We start from the raw sequence: 24,140 nt of genomic DNA, 5'->3' as shown, positions 1-24,140 counted from the left end.
CACATTGTCTTTTGTAATATTAATTTTTTTACAAAAATAAAATATTCAATTCCACCGCACCCTGTATCCAAATCCATTGGGGAAAGAGCTGAACTACCAGAAGTGGATAAAATCCCAAAATCTCAGGATAGACCGCTACTTCTGCCTACTTCTGCCCACATTCCCAGAACAAGAGGAAAGTGCATAGTGTTTCTGGATACAGGAATATAGGAGCAGTTAGTAGCAGGAAGTGCTGGTTTCTGGCTCTGCCCAGAACTGAACGGAAGCACTACCAAAGCTCTCTGCACCCAAATCCCATGGGGAAGGGAGAGCTGAACCCTCAGAAGTACAGATACAGATACGTCTAAGAACCCAGAGGAGAAAAATACTTTCTCCACATTCCTGACCCAAAGGAAATCATCTAGTGCCATCTGTGCCCCCTGGCATAGGAACTTAGGAGCAGTCACGGGCAGGACCCTTCGGGTTGCTGCCTGCATCTAGAGATTAAAGCAAGTAGCCAGGAGCACCAACACATCTGAGAACGGAGCTCTCTGCTCCCAGATTTGGCTGAAAGAAAACAGGCCTACAGGAATGCTGACAAACAGGCTGAAAGGAGACAAGCCACTTTCAAAACAGGCAAGACAAGCCAACACCAGAGATAACCTAATGGCAAGGGAAAAACACAGGAAATTAAGCAATAGAAACTAAGATTACTTGACACCATCAGAGCCCAGTTCTCCCACCAAAGCAAATACTGGATATCCAAACACACTGGAAAAGCAAGATTTAGATTTAAAATCAAATTTTATGATGATGATGTAGGACTTTAAGAAGGAGATAAGTAACTTCCTTAAAGAAATACAGGACAACACATGTAAATAAATAGAAGCCCTTAAAGAGAAAACACAAAAATCCCTTAAATGGTCCCTTAACGTATTACAGGAAAAAGCAAGCAAACAAGTAAGGTCAATGGACATAATCAGATGGGATTTAAAAATAGAAATAGAAACAATAAAGAAAGCACAGTGGGAGACAACCCTGGAGACAGAAAACTTAGGAAAGAGATCAAGAGTCATAGATCCTGAGCATCACCACCACAAACAATAGATAGAAGAGAGAATCTCTTGGGCAGAAGATACCATAGAAAACATTGACATAACCATCAAAGATATTGTAAAATACTAAAAAGGTCCTAGCACAAAACATCCAGGAAATCCAGGACACAATGAGAAGATCACACCTAAAGATAATAGGTATAGAAGAGAGTGAAGACTCCCAAATTAAAGGACAAGTAAATATCTTCAATGAAATTATACAAGAAAACTTCCCTAAGAAAGAGGAGCCCATAAATATACAAGATGCCTATAGAACCCAAATAGATTATAGCAGAAAATAAATTCCTCCTGTCTCATAATAATCAAAATACCAAATGCACAAAACCAAGAAAGAATTTTAAAAGCCATAATGGAAAAGTTCAAGAAACATATAAAGGCAGACCTATCAAAATTACACCAGACTTCTCACCAGAGACTATGAAAGACCGAAGATCCTGGGCAGATGTCTTACAGACCCCAAGAGAACACAAATGCCAGCCCTATGTCCAGCAAAATTCTCAATTAACAAAGATAGAGAAACTAAGATATTCCATGACAAAACCAAATTTACACAATATATTTATACAAATCCAGCCCCACAAAGGATAACAGATGGAAACTCCATTACAAGCAGGGAAACTACACCCTAGAAAAAGCAAGAAAGTAATCTCCTTGCAATGATAGCAAAAGAAGATAATTCCACAAACATAATTCCACCTCTACCAACAAAAATAGCAGGAAGTAACAATCACTATTCCTTTTATCTCTTAACATCAATGGACTCAAATCCTCAATAAAAAGACCTAGACTAGCATACAGGATCTGTAAAGAGGATCCAGCATTTTTCTGTATAGAGGAAACCCATCTCAGAGACAAATACAGACACTAGCTGAAAATAAAAAGTTGGAAAACAACTTTACAAACATATGGTCAGAAGAAACAAGCTGGAGTAGCCATTCTAATATAGAATAAATTCGACTTTCAACCAAAAGTTATCAAAAAAGATAAGGGAGAAAGGGCACAGCATATTCATCAAAATGAACTCTCAATCCATAATATCTATGCTCTGAATAGAAGGATACCTACATTCATAAAAGATGCGTTACTAAATCTTAAAGCACTCATTGTACCTCAGAATAATAGTAGGATATTACAACACCCAACTCTCATCAATGGACAGAACAAGGAAACAGAAGTTAAACAGAGGCATAGAGAAACTAACAGAAGTTATGAACCAAATGGACTTAACAGATATTTATAGAACATTTCAACCTAAAACAAAAGAGTATACCTTCTACTCAGCACCTCACAGTGCCTTCTCCAAAGTTGACCATATAATCAATAACAAAATGAACTTCAAGATATACAAGAAGATTGAAATAATCCCTGGCATTCTATCAGATCACCACAGAATAACATGGCATTCAATAACAACAAAAACAACAGAAAGCCCACATATAGATGGAAGTTTAACAATGCTATACTACCATATAATCAATAACAAAATGGGTTTCAAGATATACAAGAAGATTGAAATAATTCCTGGCATTCTATCAGAACAACACAGACTAAAATGGCATTCAATAACAACAAAAACAACAGAAAGCCCATATATACATGGAAGCTTAACAATGCTATACTAAATGATAACTTGGTCAAGGAAGAAATAAAGAATGAAATTAAAGTCTTTTTAGAATTTATTGAAAATGAAGGCACAACATACCCAAACTTACGGGACATGATGAAAGCAGTACTAAATCGAAAACTCATAGCTCTGAGTGCCTCCAAAATAATCAGGAGAGAGCATATATTAGCAACTTGACAGCACACCTAAAATCTCTGGAACAAAAAGAAGCAAAGACACCCAAAAAGAGTAGAAGTCAGGAAATAATGAAACTCAGGCTGAAATCAACCAAGTAGAAAAAAAAAGACATATAGAAAGAATCACAGTACCATGAACTTCTTTGAAAAAATCAACAAAATAAATAAACCCTTAGCCAGACTAATGAAAGGACAAAGAGATAGTATCTAAATTAACAACATCAGAAAAGAAAAAGGAGATATAACAACAAAACCTGAGGAAATTCAAGAAATCATCAGATCCTACTACAAAAGCCTATATTTAACAAAACTGGAAAATCTGGAGGAAATGGAAAATTTTCTATACAAATACCAGGTACCAAAGTTAAACCAGGATCAGATAAACCATCTAAACTACTCCATAACTCCTAAAGAAATAAAAGCTGTTAATAAAAGTCACCCGATCAAAAAGAATCCAGAACCATATGGGTTTAGTGCAGAATTCTATCAGACCTTCATAGAAGACCTTACACCAATACTGGCCAAACTGTTCCACAAAATAGAAACAGACAGGGCACTACCAAATTCCTTCTATGAAGCTACAATTTCTCGTATACCAAAACCACACAAAGACCCAACAAAGAAAGAGAACTTCAGACAAATTTCCCTTATGAATATTGACACAAAAATACTCAATAAAATTCTCACAAAGCAAATGCAAGAACACATCAAAATGATCATCCTTTCATGATCCAGTAGACTTCATCCCAGGGATGCAGGGATGGTTGAATATATGGAAATGTATCAACGTCATCTACTGTATAAACAAACTGAAGGAAAAAACACATGATCATTTCATTAGATGCTGGGAAAGCATTTGACAAAATTCAACATACTATCATGATAAAAGTGTTGGAAACATCAGGAATTCAAGACCCATATTGAAACATAGTAAACAATGTACATCAAACCAGTAGCTAACATTTAATTAAATGGAGAGAGACTTGAAATAATCCCACTAAAATCAGGTACTGGACAAAATTGCCCAATCTCTCCCTACTTATTAAATATCATACTCAAATTCCTAGCCAGGACAATCAGACAACATAATGAGGTCAAAGGGATGCATATTGGAAAAGAAGATGTCAAAATATCACTATCGGTAGATATGTTAGCATAGTTAAGTGACCCCAAAAGTTCTACCAGAGAAATACTAGGCCTGAAAAACAACTTCAGCAAAGTGGCTGGATATAAAATTAATTCAAACGAATCAGTAGCCTTCTTCCACCCAAAGGAAAAACAAGCTGATTAAAAAATTAGGGAAATGACACCCTTCACAATAGTCCAAAATAATATAAAATACCTTGAGGTGACCATAACCAAGCAAGTGAAAAATCTGTATGGCAGGAATGTCAAGTCTATGCAGAAAGAAATTGAGGAAGATCTTAGAAGATAGGACTCTCATGCTCATGGATTGGCAGGATTAATATAGTAAAAATGGCCATTTTGCCAAAAGCAATCTATACATTCAATACAAGTCCCATCAAAATCCCAACTCAATTCTTCATAGAGTTAGAAAGTGCAATTTTCAAATTCATTTGGAATAAAAAATAAATCCCAGGATACTGAAAACTATCCTCAACAACAAAAGAAATTCTGTGGGAATCACCATCCCTGACATTAAACAGTATTACAGAGCAGTAGTGTTAAAAAATTGTATGGTATTGGTACTGAGACAGACAAGTAGACCAGTGATATAGAATTGAAGACCCAGAAATGAAGCCACACACCTATGGTCACGTAATCTTTGACAAAGGGCATAGAACGTTCCAATGGAAAAAAGACGGCATTTTCAACAAATGGTGCTGGTTCAACTGGAGGTCAGCGTATAGAAGAATGAAAATCTATCCATTCTTATCAACCTGTACTAAGCTTAAGACCAAGTGGATCATGGACCTCCACATAAAACCAGACACCCTCAAAATAATAGAAGAAATAGTGGGGAAGAGTTATGATCACATGGGTACCCTGGAGATTTTCCTGAATAAAATACCAATGGTTTACGCTCTAAGATCAGGAATTGACACATGGTACCTCATAAAATTGCAAAGCTTCTGTTAAGCAAAGGACACTGTCATTAGGACAAAATGGCAATCAACTGATTAGGAAAATATCTTTACCAATCCTACATCTGATCGAGGGCTAATGTCCAAAATATACAAATAACTCAAGAAGTTAGACTGCAGAGAACCAGATAACTCTTTTAAAAATGGGGTACAGAGTTAAACAAAGAATTCTCAACTGATAAATATTGAATGGTCAAGAAGTACCTAAAGAAATGCTCAATATCCTTAGTGATCAGGGAAATGCAAATCAAAAGAACCCTGACATTCCACCTTACACCATTTAAAATGGCTAAGATCAAAAGTTCAGGTAACAACAGATACTGGTAAGGATGTGGAGAAAAAGGAACACTCCTCCATTTTTGGTGGCTTTGCAAACTGGTACAACTACTCTGGAAATCAGTCATGAGGTTCCTCAGAAATTTGGGCATTGCACTGAGGACCCAGTTATATACCTGGGCATATACCCAAAAGATGCTCCAATATACAACAAAGACACATGCTCTGCTATGTTCACAACAGTCTTATTTATAATAGCCAATAGCTAGAAAGCACTCAGGTGCCGTTCAACAGAGGAATGGATACAGAAAATGTGACACACCTACACAATGGGCTACTACTCTGCTATCAAAAACAATGACTTTATGAAATTCATAGGCAAATGGATTGAACTAGAAAATATCACCCTGAGTGAGGTAACCCAATCACAAAGAACACACATGGTACACACTCACTGATAAGTGGATATTAGCCCAAAAGCTCGAATTACCCAAGATACAATAAATAGACTACAAGAAGGTCAAGAAGAATACCAAAGTGTGAATGCTTCACTCCTTCTTAAAAGGGGGAATAAAAATAATCATAGGGCAGTATATGGAAGCAAAGTCTTGAACAGAATCTGAAGGCATGGCCATTCAGAGCCTTCCCTACATGTGACCCATATATATATATATATATGTGTGTGTGTGTGTGTGTGTGTGTGTGTGTGTGTGTATATATATATATATGTGTGTGTGTGTGTATATATACATACATATATATACACACATATATGTATATACAGAAACTGGATATAGATGTCTCCTGAGAGTCACAGCCAGAGCATGCATGTGAAATACAGAGGCAAATGCCAGCAGTAAACCATTGACTCTGGTTGGAGGAATTAGTGAAAGGATTGAAAGAGCTTACAGCCCCATAAGAACATCAATTTCAACTAACCAGAGCTCCCAGGGACTAAATCACTTGTCAAAGACTATACATGAACTGACCCATGGCTCCATCTGCATGAGTAGCAGAGGATGGCCTTGTTGGGCACCGTAGGAAGGAGTAGTCCTGGGTCCTGCCAAGGTTGGACCTCCAGTGTAAGGGAATGTTGGGGGGGATGTTAAAGGGAGGTTGATGGTGAGGAGAACTTTATAGAAGAAGGGGAGGGAGAATTTGTAGGGGGCTTATGAACAAGAAACCAGGAATGGGAATAACATTTGATATGTAAATAAAAAATATACAATAAAAAATAAAATATAATTTTAATAGGAAAAAAACAAACATATCATTAATCAAAAAAATAATCTCTCTATAGTAGCATTTCCATACATAGGAACTCAACTCTTCACACTTTGGTTTCTTCCTCGCTTGTCCAGGCTTTTCCCACATGCAGGCTGCACACTGTACCTCAGAGGCTTATATATTCTACATTCTCCACATATACCTTACTCCCTCACTTCAATATTTGTTTACTTGGTTTCTTTGGGAATTCTTGGTGTTCATAGGAATGTAGAAAAATGTCAGTCTTGAAGACTTGCAAAGCACCCATACATGATAAATAGAAACTTAGTATTTGGATGTCACTTCAACAGGCAAATGATAAAAGGTATCAGAGATACTTTTCTCATCTCTGAGCTAGTAATTCATCTAAAGGGTCTATTTTTAAACCAAGATCATTTTTCCACTTCTGAGTCACTAACTTTCTTCATGAAATTCCTAATCCCACTTTGATCTTTCTCTAGAGAAGGGAGAGTTATCATTTTCTCAAGTCTGTTCTGGGAAAGGAAGACATGAAAGCAGTACAGTGATTCTTTTCCCTTTATAAGGAGTTTAGAGATAGCACATGATTACTTGATCTGACCTTTGTGATAACACAGAAAAGCTTATGTATTAGTTAAGTAGGAAGAGTTGGTCACTCTGTGTTGTCTAGAATAATATTTTCTATGCTTCTGTAAACCATCAAGTCTATTTCTATACTTCTGTGGAATCCTGTCTAGAATGATAGCCATAAAATTATAATATTAGTAATTGCCAACTACAGGCTAACTACAAAAGTCATTTTTATCTATTACTAACAGAAGGAGAAAAATATTTTGAAGCAGCCTAGAATAATGCTTCTCCTTATGGACCTTTTATCAATAAGATTAAAAGTTTATAAAGTTAAATGCAATCATTGACCGCTCAACAAACAGCAGAAATGAACTTTCAAAAGAAAAAGTCAAACATTTTGAGCAATCCTGTCTAAGAGCTTCCTAGATCCACATTATCATAACATCATTCCCCAACTATATTTTCTTTCTTAAAGATAGAAAAGCTAAGTTGAGATTTATGTTCCACAATTTCCATGGAATTAGAATAAATCATAGGTTTTTTCCTTTTTACAAAACCATGGCAATGGAAAATGCTCAGCCTTTCCGGGGAATCCAAAGATCCCTCTGGTAATCTCTTCTTGGAGCTACTTTGGTTCCAGAAAGAGAAAATTAGGCTCCAAGCATAAGAATGTCCCCTTTCCTAGGTAATTATGTACCATACAGTAAGCATCCAAGGAATTTGCTATGTTATTTCCAACTATGTTATTAAAAGAAGTTACTGTGATGTGACTAAAAGCAATTTTATAAGGTAGTTTATAAAACATAAAGAATTGAGAAAATGGAGGTTAAAGATTTCACTGTTACCTTTGACCAGGTTTAGAGAGACCTGTCATTGTTTCTCTCCCATAATAACTTCATCTAATTAAATGACCAGAAATTGTTATTCTCTCTCCTTCATCCCCTCTGTTCCTCCTAAAAGCTAATTAAAACAAAAAAGTAAAGAAAAGAACAAATGAAAAAATACCAAAGGATCATCTCTTCTTCCACCCCATAAAGAATAAAACAAAAAATGATTAAACTAAACTGAAAAATATGTTTGTGTTGGCCAACTATTTCCCTGGCATAAAGCCTGACCTAGTGTATGATTATAAAACCCAGTGATACTTCATTGGAGAAAATTGATTTTCCCTTTCCCATCAGGTATTGCTTTCAAATATCAACTTGGTTAAGGTTGGGACTTTATGTTTTCTTCTCCTTAAATATCAATGCTCCGAAGTATGAAGAAACTAAGACTTACTTTTAAAGTATATATACTCAATATTGCTAAGCAACTGGTACTTTCTAGAAGAGTTCACATCCCTTACTACTAGTTTATCTCTTTGACTTCCATGATAAGTGGCTAGGCACATCTGCTTAGATAAGGAATATTATCATGAAATATTAGAGGATAGACTGTGAATATGATTATTGATAAAATTGATGCTTAGTATTTGACTCCTTTGGTTTAATCTCAACACAAAAATACCATGAACTTCTATATTTAGAAATATGGAGAAAGTTCTCACTTTTACATATAAAAATATTTTATGTATAAAAATAGCAAATTTTGTTGTAGGTCTTGTTATGGATTACTGTGTATCATAATTCTACAAATAAAATTTTTAAAAATTTTATATCAATTTACTGCCTAACTAAATGAAGTTTATATTCTATTTATTTTTGGTGTACAAAGTTCTTTTCTTTTTCATAATGCTCACTTTTATCTATGAATTTCATTAATGGCTTTTTGCAATAATATTTTATTTGGCATTGTATGTTGTTAAGATTCTTTGGGTTTTTAGTTTACTAGATTATTATAAGTAACATTTTCAGAAATATATCCAAATAGCAATTATATCCATCTGATTTCTCTGGGTAGTAGATTTTATTTCCTTTTCCAGTAGTCTTCTGACTGGCATTAGAGAAATGATCGTTTCCAGTCTTATTTAATCTCTGTAGCTAATAAGGTTTTTGCCACATTTTAGGAATCCCTCTTGTTTTTCAATGTGATATTCATTTTTATTTCTCCTACCATCTTTTCGTTTTTTCTTAATTTAAATTGGATATTTTATTTACGTACATTTCAAATGTTATCCCCTTCGCCGGTTTCCACACTGCAAACCCTCTATACCATCTACCTTACAAAGCTTTGTGGGTTATTGCAGCTAATGTCATCCCCGTGGGGACCTGGAAAGCTCTTGCTTTCCTGGCATATGAGATGTTCTGGTTGCTATTTCCGGTTCCCCATCTGCCAACAGTACAGACTTCTGTTCAATTTCCTGACAATCTGTACATCTCCTCATCTCCTTCCATACCTGATTCTGCCCTTCTTTTCCCCATTACCCTACTCTATTCCTCCCAAGACCCTCCTGCCCTTTACTTTCCTTGATTATTTTATTCCTTCTTCTAAGTAGTACTGAAGCATCCACTTTCTGGTCTTCCTTCCTTTTGAGCTTTCTGTGGTTCAGGAGTTGTATCATGGATATTCCAAGCTCTTTATCTAATAAAGACTTCTCTGCAAGTACATATAATGTGTGTCCTTTGGGAATGTGGGTATAAACCCACTGAGAATGATATTTTCTAGATCCGTCCACTTGCCTGCAAATTTCATGAAGTCAGTGTTTATAATAACTGAGAAATATTCCATTGTATAAATGTGCCACATTTTCTGTATCAATTCCCCTTTGAGGGACATCTGGGTTGTTTCCAGTTTCTGGCTATTATAAATATGGCTACTATGAACATAGTAGAGCATGTGTTCTTATTACATGTTGGAGCATCTTTTAGGTATATGCCCTGGAGTGGAATAGCTGAGTCCTCAGGTAGTACTATGTCCTATTTTCCAAAGAACCACTGTACTGATTTCCAGAGTTTTTGTACCAGCTTACAATCCAACCAAAAATGGAAAAGTGTTCCTCTTTCTACATATCCTTGCTACCATCTGCTGTCACCTGAATTTTTGATCTGAACCTTTCTAACTGGGGTGAAGTGGAATCTAAGCATTCTTTTAATTTGCATTTCCCTGATGACTAAAGGTGTTGAACATTGCTTTAGGTGCTTTTTGGATATTTGAATTTCCTCAGTTAAAAATTCTCTGTTTAGCATGTTTCTTGTTTTTTAATAGAGTAATTTGGTTCTCTGGAGTCTAACTACTTGAGTTCTTTATATATATTGGATATTAGCCTCTCTATTAGATTGGAGGACTGGTAAAGATCTTTTTCCAATATGTTGGCTGCCATTTCTATCCTATTGAGGAAGTCCTTTGCTTTATAGAAACTTTGCAATTTTTATGAGGTCCCATTTGTCAATTTTTGATCTTATAGTATACGCCTTTGATGTTCTTTTCATCAATTTTCCCTTCTGCCAATATTTTCAAGGAATTCCCTACTTTCTCTTCCTTTAGATTCAGTGTATCTGGATTTATATGGAGCCCTTGATCCACTTGGACTTGAACGTTGTACAGGGAGATAAAAAATGGATCAATTTGTATTCTTCTACATGCTGATACCTAGTTGACCCAGGACCATTTGTTGAAAATGCTGTCTCTTTGCCACTGGATGGTTTTAGCTTCTTTATCAGTGATCAATTGACCATAGGTGTGTGTGTTCATTCCTGGGTTTTCAATTCTATCTATTCCATTGATCTACCTGCCTATCTCTGTACCAATTCCATACAGTTTTTCTTTTTCTTTGTTTTTTTAAATCAATATTGCTCCATAGTACAGCTTGAGGTCAAAGATGGTGATTCCCCCAGATGTTCTTTTATTATTGTTAATAGTTTTTGCTATCTTAGTTTTTTGTTAATCCAAATGAATTTGACTATTGGCCTTTCTAACTATGTGAAGAACTGAGTTGGAATTTTGATGGGGACTACATTGACTCTGTAGATTGCTTTCAGCAAGATGGCCATTTTTACTATACTAATCCTGCCAATCTATGAGCATGGAAGATCTTTTCATGTTCTGAGGTCTTCTTCAGTTTCCTTCTCCAGAGACTTCTTTTCATGCAAATAGTTCACTTTTTTGTTTAGAGTCCTACCAAGGTATTTTATGTTATTTGTGACTACTGTGAAGTATGTCATTTCTCTAATTACTTTCTCAGCCTGTTTATTTTTTGAGTGGAGAAAAGGTTTATTATTTGAGTTATTTTATACACAGCCACTTTGCTGAAATTGTTTATCTGCTATGAACCTCCTTAGATGGAACTTTTAGGATCACTTAATATACTATCATAACATCTGCAAATAGTGATTTTTTGACTTCTTCCTTTCTGATTTGTTTCCATTTGGCCTCCTTTTGTTCTCTAATTACTCCAGCTAGGACTTCAAGTACTATTTTGAATAGACAGGGAGAGAGTAGTCAGCCTTATCTAATCCCTGATTTTAATAGGATGGCTTCAAATTTCTCTCCATTTAGTTAGATGATGGCTACCAGTTTGCTGTATATTGCTTTAACTATGTTTAGGTATGGAAATTGAATTCCTGATGTTTTCAAAACTTTTACCATTAAGGGGTTTTGAATTTTGTCAAATGCTTTCTCAGCATTCAATGTGATAATCATTTGTTTTTTTTTTCTTTTTGAGTTTGTTTATATGTTACATTCCATTGATGGATTTCTGTATATTGAACCTTCCCTGCATCCCTGGGACGAAGCCTACTTGGTCATGGTGAGTGATGGTTTGATGTATTCTTCAATTGGTTCTCGAGCATTTTATTGTGTATTTTGGCATGGATTTCATAACGGAGATTGGCCTGAAGTTGTCTTTCTTTGTTGGGTTTGTCTATATTTTTGGTATCAGCATAATTGTTGCTTCATAGAACAAATTTGGTAGTGTTCTTTCTGTTTCTATTTTGTGAATAACTTGAAGATTTTTGGTATTAGTGTGTTATGGTCTGATAGAATCCTTTATGGAAACCCATCTCTTCCCAGGCTTTGTTTTGTTGGGAGACTTTTAACTACTACTTCTATTTTTTAGGTGTATGTGATTGTTTAAATGGTTTATCTGATTCTTATTTAACTTTGATATCTGGATCTTTCTAGTAAATTGTCCATCTAATCCATTTTTCCTGTTTTCCTGAATATAGGCTTTTGAAGTAGGATGTGATTTTTTTTATTTCCTCAGTTTCTGTTGTTATGTCTCCTTTTCATTTCTAATTTTAAAATTTGGAATCTGTCTCTGTGCCCTCTGGTTAGACTGGCTAAGGATTTATCTATCTTGTTGATTTTCTTTCTTTGTTTTCTTGTTGATTTTCTTAAAGAACTAGTTCCTGGTTTTGTTGATTCTTTGCATATTTCTTTTTGTTTCTACTTGGTTGATTTCAGACCTCAGTTTGATTATTTTCTGCTGCCTACTCCTTTTGTGTGTATTTGCTTTCTAATGTTCTAGATCTTTCAGGTCAGAGCTGTCAATCTGCTGGTGTATTCTCTCTCTTGTTTCTTTAGGTGGCAATCAGAGCTATGAGTTTTCCTCTTAGCACTGCTTTCTTTGTGTCTGATAAGTTTGGGTATGTTGTGCCTTTATTTTCATTAAATTCTAAAAAGTCTTCAATTTCTTTCTTGGCCCTGTCATTATGGATTAGGGTGTTGTTCAGCTTTCATGTTTATGTGGACTTTCAGTCATTTTGTTGTTATTGAAGACCAGCCTAATCTTTCTTAATCTGATAAAATGTATGGGATTATGAGAGTTTACTTGCATCTGTTGAAGCCTGTTTTGTGACAGATTATATGATAAATGTTTGATACCATGAAGTGCTGAAAGAAGGTATATTCTTTTGTTTAAGGTTGAAATGTTCTATAAATATCTGTTAAATCAATTTGGTTCAGAACTTCTGTTAGTTTCTCTATGGCTCAGTTTAGTTTCTATTTCCATGATCTGTCCATTGATAAGATTTTGGTATTGAAATAAACCTTACTAAAGCTCAAAGCACATAGTGTACCTCACACAATATGTGCTTTGAGCTTTAGTAAGGTTTATTTTATGAATATAGGTACCATTGCATTTGGAGCATAGATAGTCAGAATTGAGCGTTCACCTTGGTAGATTTGTTTTCATTTGATGAATACTAAGTATCTATCCTTACCTTTTTTTGATAACTGTTGATTGAAAGATTTTATTTGATATTAGAGTGGGTACTCCAGCTTGTTTCTTGGGACTATTTGCTTAGAAATTTTTTTCCAGCCTTTTACTCTGAGTTAGTGTCTTTTTTTGTCACTAAGTTATGTTTCCTGTACACATCAAAATGCTGTGTCTTGTTTATATATGCAGTATTTTCATCTATGTGTTTTTATTTGGGAATTGAGCCCATTGATGGCAAGAGATATTAAGGATAAGTAATTGTTTCTTCCTCTCATTTTTCTTGTTAGAGGTAGAATTATGTTTGTGTGGCTAACTAGTTTTGAAAGATTACTTTCTTGCTTTTTCTAGGGTATAGTTTCCCTCCTTGTGTTGGACACTTCCATTTATTATCCTTTTTAGGAATAAATTTGTGGAAAGCTATTCTATAAATTTACTTTTGTCATGGAATATCTTGGTTTCTCCATCTGTGTTAATTGAGAGTTTTGCTGTATTTCCTTAAGGGAGTTATTTATATCCTTCTTAAGTCCTTTATCATCATCATGAGATGGGATTTTAAATCAGTCTTGCTTTTCCAGTGTTGGGTGAATCCAGGACTTGCTGTGAAGGGAGACCTGGGATCTGGTAATGCCAAGTAGCCTTGGTTTCTGTTGCTTATGTTCTTGTACTTGTCTCTCACCATCTTGTTATCTCTGGTGTTATCTGGTTTTGATGTCACTGACTGTGGCCTGTCCCTCCTATAAGTCTATTTGTCAGCCATCCTGGGGGAATAGTCTTACTGGGCAAAATTTGAGTATGGAGATCTGTGGCACATGGTCAGCTCCAGGGCACATACAGAAATCTGAAAGATCTTGACCCTTGTTGCTACTCAGTTCATTTGTCCTGAGGGCTCTGTGCATGTCCCTCTTGGGTCAGGTATTTGTGCAGAAGTGGTGGACGTACTTCTGCTCTTAGGTGAATCAGCAATTCTGGGAGACCAACTCTTTTCTGGCATGATTTGGTTATAGAGAGCTGTGGACTAGGGCCAGCTCCAGAGCACAGATAGAAACCACTAGTGTACATAAATATAATGAGAATAAATCTGAAAAAAACTTTCCTAAATAAATATGAAAAATTATATCAAGATTTGAACACTGTTGTTGCTAAATGCATAATTTTGTAAACACATTATCCTCTGCATTGTCTAAAAAAATGTTGTTTCATAAGAGTAACTTTATTTTATTTTTAACAGAAAATTGCATTTTGCAAAAAAGCTTTAAGATTTTTTTCAGTGTTGAATTCTTTTTCAGTATTACAATATCATAAAAAGAAATCATGATTAAAAAGTATTACTGATACATTTGAGCAGTGACTATATTTGGTAGCTTGTAAATTTTATTTATTAATTTCAACTTGCTTCATCTGATCATTTTTTCTAATGTAGTATTGCTGTTAATTTTGATCATAGTCCTAAAATATCCTCTTGTGAAAAGCAAAGCAGAATTATTTTAAGTACTACCATTTCATTTTCAGACTCCATTTAATCATATGGAGAAACTATATTTAAGGCCCCAGGCTCTAACAGATCTGGGGACTTCCCTATAGCTGAAAAGCTTATTCAATCTCCATCAAAATTCCAACACATGTTTTAATAGACCTTGACAAAGCAATTCTTAACTTCATATAGAAAAAATCCAGGATAGTCAAATAGTTCTGAATAAAAAAAGAGCTTCTAGAGAGTCACCATCCCTGACATCAAGCTGTACTATATAGCAATAATGATAAAAAAACGGCATGCTGTTGGTACAGAAATGGACAGGCTGATCCATGGAATAGAATTGTAAAAACAGAAATAAACCCACATAGCTATGAACATTTGCTTTTAGTCAAATAAGCCAAGAGCATACAATGGAATAAAGAAAGCATCTTCAAAAATTTATTTTGTTAAAAATGGTTGTCTGCATCTAGGAAAATGCAAATATATACGTATTTATTGCCATGCACAAAACTCAAGTGTATAAAGATCAAGACCCTCAAGAAACTACTTGGTACACTAAATCCAATTGAGGAGAAGTGAAAAATGAGCTTGAATACATTGGTACAGGAGACAACTTCTTGAAGAGAACGCCTATGACTCAGGCCCTAAGGTCAATAAATGATAAATGGGGCCTCATTGAAAGCTTCTTTATGGCAAACAATTCTGACAATAAAACAAAACTACAGCTAACACATTCTAAAAGGATCTTCACTAACCCTACATCAGACAAAGGGCTAATATCCACAATATATAAAGAACTCAAGAAGTTAACCTCCAACAAAGCAAATAACCCAATTAAAAATATGAGATACAGAACTACACAAAGAATTCTTACCAGAGGAATTTTGAATGGTGTAGAAACACTTAAAAATAAATATTCAACATTCTTAGTCATCAGGGAAATGTAAATCAAAATCTCATACCAATCAGAATGGCAAAAATCAAAATATCAACAGACTGCACACGGTAAGGAAGATGAGGAGAAAGGGGAATACTTCTCCATTGCTGGTGGGATTTCAAACCTGTATCTCAATATGACACTTTCTAAGACAATTGGAAATAGTTCTATCTGATGACCTGGTGTACAAGCTGGTTTTATATGTCAACTTGACACAAACTGGAGTTATCACAGAGAAAGGAGCCTCCCTTGAGGAAATACCTTCATGAGATCCAGCTGTAAGGCATTTTCTCATTAGTGATCAAGGAGAGAGGGCATAACCCATTGTGGGTGGTACTATCCTTGGGCTGATAGTCTTGAGTTCTATAAGAAAGCAAGCTGAGGAAGCCACAGAAAACAAGCCAGAAAGTAACATCCCTCCATCGCCTTTGCATCAATTCCTGCTTCCTGACCAGCTTGAGTTCCAGTCCTGACTTCCTTTGGTGACGAATAGCATGTAGAAGTGTTAGCTGAATAAATCTTCTCCCAAACTTGTTTCTTTTTCATGATGTTTTGTGCAGGAATAGAAACCATGACTAAGATATCACGTTATTCGACTCATGGGCATACATCGAAAGATGTGCCACATTTCCAGGACATATACTCCCCTATGTTCTTATCAGTTTTATTCATAATAGCCAGAAACTGGAAACAATCTGGATGTTCTTCACCTAAAATGGATACAGAAAATGTGGGCCATTACACAATGAAATACTATTCAGCTATTGATAATAAAGACTATTAATTATGCAAGCAAATGAGTGGAACTAGAAAATATCATTCTGAGTGAGGTAACCCAGATCTCCCAAAAACATGCATGGTATATACTTACTTATAAGTGAATATTAACGATAAAGTACCTATGACACACCCCCAGACCCAAAGAAGTTAAACAATAAAAAGGAACAATGAAAATATGTTTGAATTACATATAGCAAAACAAAATAATCATAAGGGGCAGAGAGAGGGAAAGGAAAATGTGGGAGAGCAGAGCTGGAAGGGAATAGGAAGACAGAATCAGGTGCAGAGAGAGAAAGAAGAGAGGTCCAAGTGGCCAGGAGAATGACTGGAAATCTTCAGATGCTAGGGCTGAGGGAGGGAAGAATCTTTAGGATGTTGCAGATCTCTGGGACAGGGAGGCTCCTTTGAGGCAATGCTGGTGTTCCCTAACACTGGAGAAATAGAACCTGAAGAGGGCATCTCCTGTAGCCAGGCAGGACACTGAATGGAGGGGTAAGGACACCAACCCACCAACAAACCTTTGACCTAAATCTCATCTTGCTTAAAAGAGTGTAGGGATAGAGCAGAGGTTGAAGGAAAGGTCAACCAATAAGTAGCCCAACTGGACACCAATTCTGCAGATTGTTAATGATACTTTGTAATTATTGCAGACAGGAGCCTAGCATGACTTCTCAGAGTCTTTATCCAACAATGGAATGAAACAGATTTATAGCATCTTTACCTACATGCCCACATTCCTAACAGTAGGGATACTTTGGAAGAGATGGGAGAAGAATCAAAGGCCCTGAAGTAGATGGGAACCTCACAGGAAAAGTCAACAAATCTCAACCTCTGGAAGCTCATAGAGTCTGACCCACCATCCAAAGGATATGCTTGGGCAGGAATGAGGCCCACAGCACATATACCACAGTCAGGCAGCTCAGTCTTTATGGTTGCCTTCTGCCCTGGCCTCATTGGGTAGGATGAGCCTAATCCGGCTGAAACTCGATGGTCCAAAGTGAGGAGATGCCCTCAATGTCCCACTTACTCAGAGGTGAAGGAGAGGAGAATGGAGGGGGACACTATGAGCTAGAGAGAAACAGGTAGTGATGGGGAGTGGGAACAGTGTTTGAGTTGTAAATTAATTAATAAAAAGTAAAATAAAGGAAGAAAATTAAAGAAACAGTTGTCTGAGCCTATATATCTTGGGAACAACCTATAAGTAAGCAGTTGTCCAAGTCCAGTCATCTCAAGGACGACTTCTCCATCTTTCTTGAAGAGTCAAGTTAAATTCATGTTCTCAGGCCCAGGAATGTACTCCTACCCTGATGGATGAAAACTCCCTTGCTCAACTCCTTATATCAATATATGATTGAACAACACCACAGCCCATTTGGCTTTCCTTCACTTTATGGTTTCCTCCTTTAAAAAGATCTACAACATCTCTTCAGGGTCAGAGTGTGCAGCTCCCATTGTGCTCTGTGGCCCTGTTATATCAGCAGCAGCTTGATTAAAATAAAATTTTGTTATCTTTGTTACCTGGTACTTGAGTTAGGTTGGATTTAAGTGGAACCAAAAACAATTCAAAATCATGTTTCAATACTGAACTACATCCTGATATGATTACTTTGATTTTCTTTACAAAATCGTACAATATAGTTTTATCATATTAGTCCATTCCACAACTTTCAAACTCCTCACAGATATGCCCTCCCTACCCACTCAACTTTATGTTCTATCTCAGAACACACACACACACACACACACACACACACACACACACACACACACACACACACACACAGACATTCACATTGCAAAAGCAACCAAAACCTAAGAATCACACACAAAAGAGGTGTTCCATTACCTTCTATTGTTCAATGTTTACAGAAAAAGAAATACTACCTAAGTTTAGAAATTCTTGCAAATGATCAGTACATCAAAAAGTCAAAATGTTTGAAGCCTCCTATTTAGAAAGCTTTAGCCATAAGTCACAGTTTTGGAAGTGGCCCTAAGTACCCAAGAGAGAAAATTAACTTTCTCTCCAAGGTTTCATATATATATATATATATATATATATATATATATATATATATATATATAGTTATTTAATAGCAAACTGTTTTCAGTAGTAAGCTCATTATGGTGAAGTAAGGAGGAAGTCAAAGGACCACTTGGAAGTTAATCAGAAAAAGTGAAAAAAGAAACAGAGAATCTAATGTAAGTTACGAAGACCAGGGAAGATGAAAGTCACTAAATGTGAAAAGAAATAAAGCATACCATACAATACAATAACCATTATTTTTATAGGATGTAAAGATTACCATAGAGTAACAACTTGAGAATGGTGAAGTTGGAAGGCAGCATCTTGGCCTTTATGTATGGCAGAAAGAACAACTGGGTAAGCAAAAGGATAATATTGTACTGAATGTTTTCTTCCTAAAATTATCTGCTTTACATTCTTAAATTTGTAATGTGATAGAGTGATAGAGCCACTGTAGCATTTGATCAATACTCCAAATTTGGAAATCAGAAACATCAAACATGTAGTTAGTTACCTTTGGGGGAAAAAGCATTTTTATAAAATGCTATTATCATATATATTCAAAATTTGAACATTTTACCTCTAAGAAATATAAACTATCATATACATTCAAAACTCAAAACTCTTCAAAAATAGTCTAGTTTCATAAAATAGATTAGTTACATTTTAGTCATAATATTTGTTTCCTTTCCATCCCCTTCTTTTTCTAAGACAAGTACCACTGGGTAGCCCAGGTTAAACTTGAACTGAGAAATTTTCATATTATGAGTAATGTGATTTCAAATATAAAATATCAGTACCATATAAGTTTATATGTATCAGCATGTAAGGTAATAAGTTTCATTATGGCATTTTATGCATAACTTTGATCTTCTTTGATCCTTTTCCTACTTAAATTCTTTATTTTCCTTTATTCTTCTTGTTCACCATACTTGGCAAAGTCTGACCTTGTTGATCTTAGAATTAGTACTAAAGCCATCCAACTATAGAGGAAAATATACAGATTTTTAAAAGTATGGGAAAAGGAAAAATATTTCTGAGTCTAATGAATACTAGAAGACTTCATTATACCAGAAGAATCCAGTAGGTAAATCAAGGTAAAATTTAAAAAGTTAATTTCATAATAAAATGACAGATATTATCCTTGATTTTTATTCATTTAAATTACATTATAAAATTTGAAAATGGATGATGTTGAATATATTTCATTCATAACATTCATAAATTTAGGATAATATTATGCAGTTCAATGGATTTTCTTAGTTGTTTTCCCCAATAACTTGTACTATGTAATATGTACTTGGACATATTAAAGTATCACCTCTTTTAACCTAAGAAACTGATATTAGAGACACCTATGGATAGGTCCTTAGAAACACCAGGAGTAATTGTATACTTCTACTCTGAAAACTCCTTTGAGCTCTGTTTCTAAATGTTATTGTTTATAAACTATCGTGATGTCAATAAAAAGACAGCTCTCACTCCAACTGGTGTTTAAAAAGATTATTTTAAACAAAATACGAGAGACCTGACTGTAGGAACACAGTTCTACTTTACTATATTTTATCCCATTGTGGTAATAATTTCTAGTTTTTTTATAGTAAAGAACAAAGCAATAAAATCACAAACCAGGGGATCTTTAAAATACATTGCTGTGAATATCAGATAAGCAGACTAGAGCAACAAGGAGACATCTTAACTATAGGGTTCAGATGTTTCCTGATGACATTCTGGGCCTCTGAGTTGATGGATGCTAGGAACCTCATCAAACGTTTTTAAAAGATGTATCCTGATAGTTTCTAGAATGTTAGAAAAAACTACATAGGGAGAAATGCATAAGTATAAAAAGCAGACATCATTTGCCTAAGATAATTGTCTCTGGATCTGTAATATTCTGCTCTCGGAAGACATAGATATCCTAACGAGACAACAGGTACCTTGTAGAAACTTTAACACAGAACCTCATCCTCACCAATCTTCAGGTGACAACAGCAGCAAAAACAGGCTGATAGGTTTATGAAAAGGATACTAGTTATTAACTAGTAACTAACAAACCAGCTTTTAGCTAGCACTGTAATGGATTAAAAAGAGAAAGCATAACAAGTATATTGAATGTAATGATATGGAAACATTCAGAAATTATGAATCGGTGCCAAGAGAAGTGAATAGTCATGGACTTAATAATGAAGTATGGTAGGAAGAGAACAAAATAAAATGATGGTAAGTAGGGAGGAATTTAGCAGTGTATTTATTGAGAATTCACATGCTTACTTGGTGAGCAATTTTGTCACTGTGAAATCTCAATATGTGTAAGTTTTCAGAAGAAAAGAAATTTAGGGAGTGACCATCCCAACGCTGCAATATTCTGTGTTATCTTCATTTTAAAGCACCCATCATTGGGGTATCACTTTCTCAGACTTGACAACACTGGTGTGGTCAATATAAAATTGATTTGATGCTTCTTGATTACTATTTTAAAAATAACAAATGAACAGTACATAATATACTAACTTTTGAGTCTAGTGCTTCAACAACTAAACAATTGCTATCTTTACAAGCCATATCCCCTTCAATCTGCAAGATATACATGTTGACATATAGCTTAACAATATAGGGATTTATTTTTAAAAGTTTCTCTCTTCTTTGTCAATGTCAATATCAAATAACATTTTATTCCAATAGAATGATTAATAATCTAATTAATTATGCATTTTTCTACTGTTGTATAAGAAAACTAAAACAATATATTTTGCTCATTTTAAATAAACTGGCTAGAACTATACAACTAGAGAGAAAAAGGATGAATGTACAAGAGCAATACAGAGGTGCCTGTATTATCAAGACCACCTCACACAGGAAGTGACTGACTGAAGTAATAATGTGGGACTGTGAAAGTTAACCTGGTCCCCAGTTGAGCTAGAGCTAGAAGCCCTGGAGATCCTGAAGGGACAGTATGAGCAGGCAAAGCAGTAGGGTCCGATAGATGTGTAGCCATCAGTAATCTAAGGGCAATGCCCCAAGCTCCTCCACATGTAGATGAGGGAGAGCCATGATTACATCCTGGAATCATGAGAGATATCCATTCTAAGGAGATACCTAGAGGCCTGGAGGGCTTAGTCAACAAGCTTTCCTTACCAGACATTCCTCCTTGCAAAATATATTTAATCTCAGACCCACCCTGAGAGGTGGGGTATTGTTTCACACATCCACTTTCTGCCATGACAATAAATGCGTTAAAACAATGGACTGCATCTTTTCATCAAGATCCACGATGAGGGAGCCACAGAGATGGCCTTTGCTGCTGTCTAATCTCCTGTAAAAGTCCTCTCTGCACTCCCAGCCATGATTGCCTCCAATCGCAGGCTAGTAGTCAAGCAAAGGACTCTCCCTGTCAGACCAGCCAGAAGTCCTCTTTCTCCCCTCCCCCTCCTCAGGCGAAATTCAGCCCATGGGCCCTCACTTGGTAATCAGCTCTTCTGAGGCTTCCAGCAGCACCTAGATGCCCCAGAGCCTGAGAACCTCTTTGCAGACCCAGGGACCCAGAGCCTGCTCCAGGTGTCCTGTGCCTCACGCAGGCTTTCCTACCAGCAAGCAGTGTGGGCCAAGGGTGGGATGGGGTAGGGGGATGAAGGGGTGGGGAGGTGCTTCCCTGGAGCCTAGCACCCTGATTTAGCACAATGGCAATCCATCTCTGTGTGTTCTTCTTCCCCAAGTGGCTGTGAATTGTGACTGAGTTGACACAGGACCCACAACCCTACAAACCAAGACTGCGGGTCCCAATTATTGCTTAGCCATGTTCCTTGCTGTTCTTGTCATAACAGCTAGGAAAATAAAACAATCTGATGTTGTATTATTTTGAGAAACCATTTTAAATAACCGTCTCCTCTTCACCTGTTTTCATTTACAGATGTCAGTGATGTAGGAGTCTGCTGCCTCATAGTTGTTCTACATGAATTATATTTGTATTATTTTTATGATTGACATCATCACCATCTCTAAATCAACACAGCTCAGGAAAAATAAATATTACTTGTGTAGACCAAGATTATTAATTACAAAATAACTTAGACTCTGTAGCTGTTAAGTGTGGTTCAAATTAGAATTTAGGTAGTTAGGCCAATTTCTGAACATGTAGGCACTTGTTTTGTTTTGTTTTCTTCCACTGAAGTGCCATACAGGTGGCAGTCAAAAATTGAGTGTATGAGTCACCTTGAAATAGTTAGCCATTCACAGGCTTGCGATGGGATGAGACAGGCAGAAGCAGGATTTAGATCTTGGAACTCAGGATAACCACAAAAGCAAACCACGATATAGCTATCAGAGTAACCTTAGTAAATGGATACTTAGAAAATCTTTATATTTTAATTTTCTGAATTAATTTTCTGCAATAACACATTTCATGATCTGAATGTCAGGCTTTCATGAATTAATTTCTTTTCATCTTTCTAGGACTGCACTTCTGGACCTTAAGCCTCAGCGAAGAAAATGTTTCTAGTTTGAAAATCAGCAACATGATCACAGAGAATGGGACTCTATCCCAAGGCTTCCTTCTGTTAGGCTTTCCTGGATCTCAGGTCCTCCAAACTTCTCTTTTTCTCTTTTTTCTGGTGATGTACCTCCTCACCATTGGAGGTAATGTGGCAATCTTGCTATTGGTCAGTACTTCCCATCAGTTACAGACCCCTATGTATTTCTTTCTGAGCAATCTGTCATTCTTGGAGATCTGGTACACCACAGCTGCAGTCCCTAAAGCTCTGGCCATTCTGGTGGGGAGGAGCCAGACCATATCATTTTCAGGTTGCCTTTTGCAGATGTACTTGGTTTTCTCTTTAGGTTGCACAGAATACTTTCTCTTGGCAGCCATGGCTTATGACCGCTACCTTGCCATCTGTTTTCCTCTACATTACCAGGTTATCATGAACAGCCTGCTCTCAGCACAGCTGGCTCTTTGCTCCTGGATTTGTGGTTTCCTGGCCATTTCTGTGCCGGCAGCCCTTATCAGCACCTTGTCCTTCTGTGGCACCCATTCCATCAATCATTTCTTCTGTGACATTGCACCCTGGATTGCCCTGGCCTGTACCAGTACACAAGGAGTGGAGACAGTGGCTTTTGTGATTGCTTTTGTGGTTATCCTGAGTTCCTGTCTCATTACTCTGATCTCTTATGCCTACATCATCAGAACCATCCTGAGGATCCCCTCAACCAGTGGCCGCAGAAAAGCTTTCTCCACCTGTTCTTCCCACCTCACTGTGGTACTCATCTGGTATGGGTCTACAATTTTCCTCCATGTTCGAACATCCATCAAAGATGATTTGCAACTGACTAAAGCTGTTCATGTCCTCAATACAGTGGTGACTCCAGCTCTAAATCCCTTCATTTATACCCTTCGTAACAAAGAGGTCAGAGAAATTCTGGAGAAGAAATGGAAGAGAATGTGAACCTTCTAGAGTAGCATGGACATATGGCTTATGGTTCCCATCACTTAAACAGGGAATGTTACTTTTGTAATATATTTTTATCATATACATAAAAACTTTCATAAAGTTGTGTTTCTAATCTATAAGATTTGAAGAGTTGAGGGGTTGGGGATTTAGCTCAGTGGTAGAGTGCTTGCCTAGAAAGCGCAAGGCCCTGGGTTCGGTCCCCAGCTCCGGAAAAAAAGAAAAAAAAAAGCAAAAAAAAAAAGATTTGAAGAGTTAGAAATGGTTAAATGTAAGTAGAACATTAATCAAAATGTAAATC

General features: G+C 36.2%; 1 protein-coding gene across 1 annotated transcript; it reads left to right on the top strand.

Annotated features, from left to right (window-relative positions):
• Positions 1 to 22,909: 22,909 nt before the first annotated feature.
• Or6f1 (olfactory receptor family 6 subfamily F member 1) lies at positions 22,910 to 23,836 on the top strand. Its single transcript, NM_001000116.1, is given in 1 exon segment — positions 22,910 to 23,836. A coding segment is annotated over 1 exon segment (927 nt).
• Positions 23,837 to 24,140: the final 304 nt, after the last annotated feature.

Source organism: Rattus norvegicus, chromosome 1 (assembly GCF_021556685.1).
Source record: "Rattus norvegicus strain SHRSP/BbbUtx chromosome 1, alternate assembly SHRSP_T2T, whole genome shotgun sequence".
Classification (NCBI taxonomy): Eukaryota; Metazoa; Chordata; class Mammalia; order Rodentia; family Muridae; genus Rattus; species Rattus norvegicus.
The sequence above is the reverse complement of the archived record's forward strand: the minus strand, read 5'-3'. Positions and strand labels throughout refer to the sequence as shown.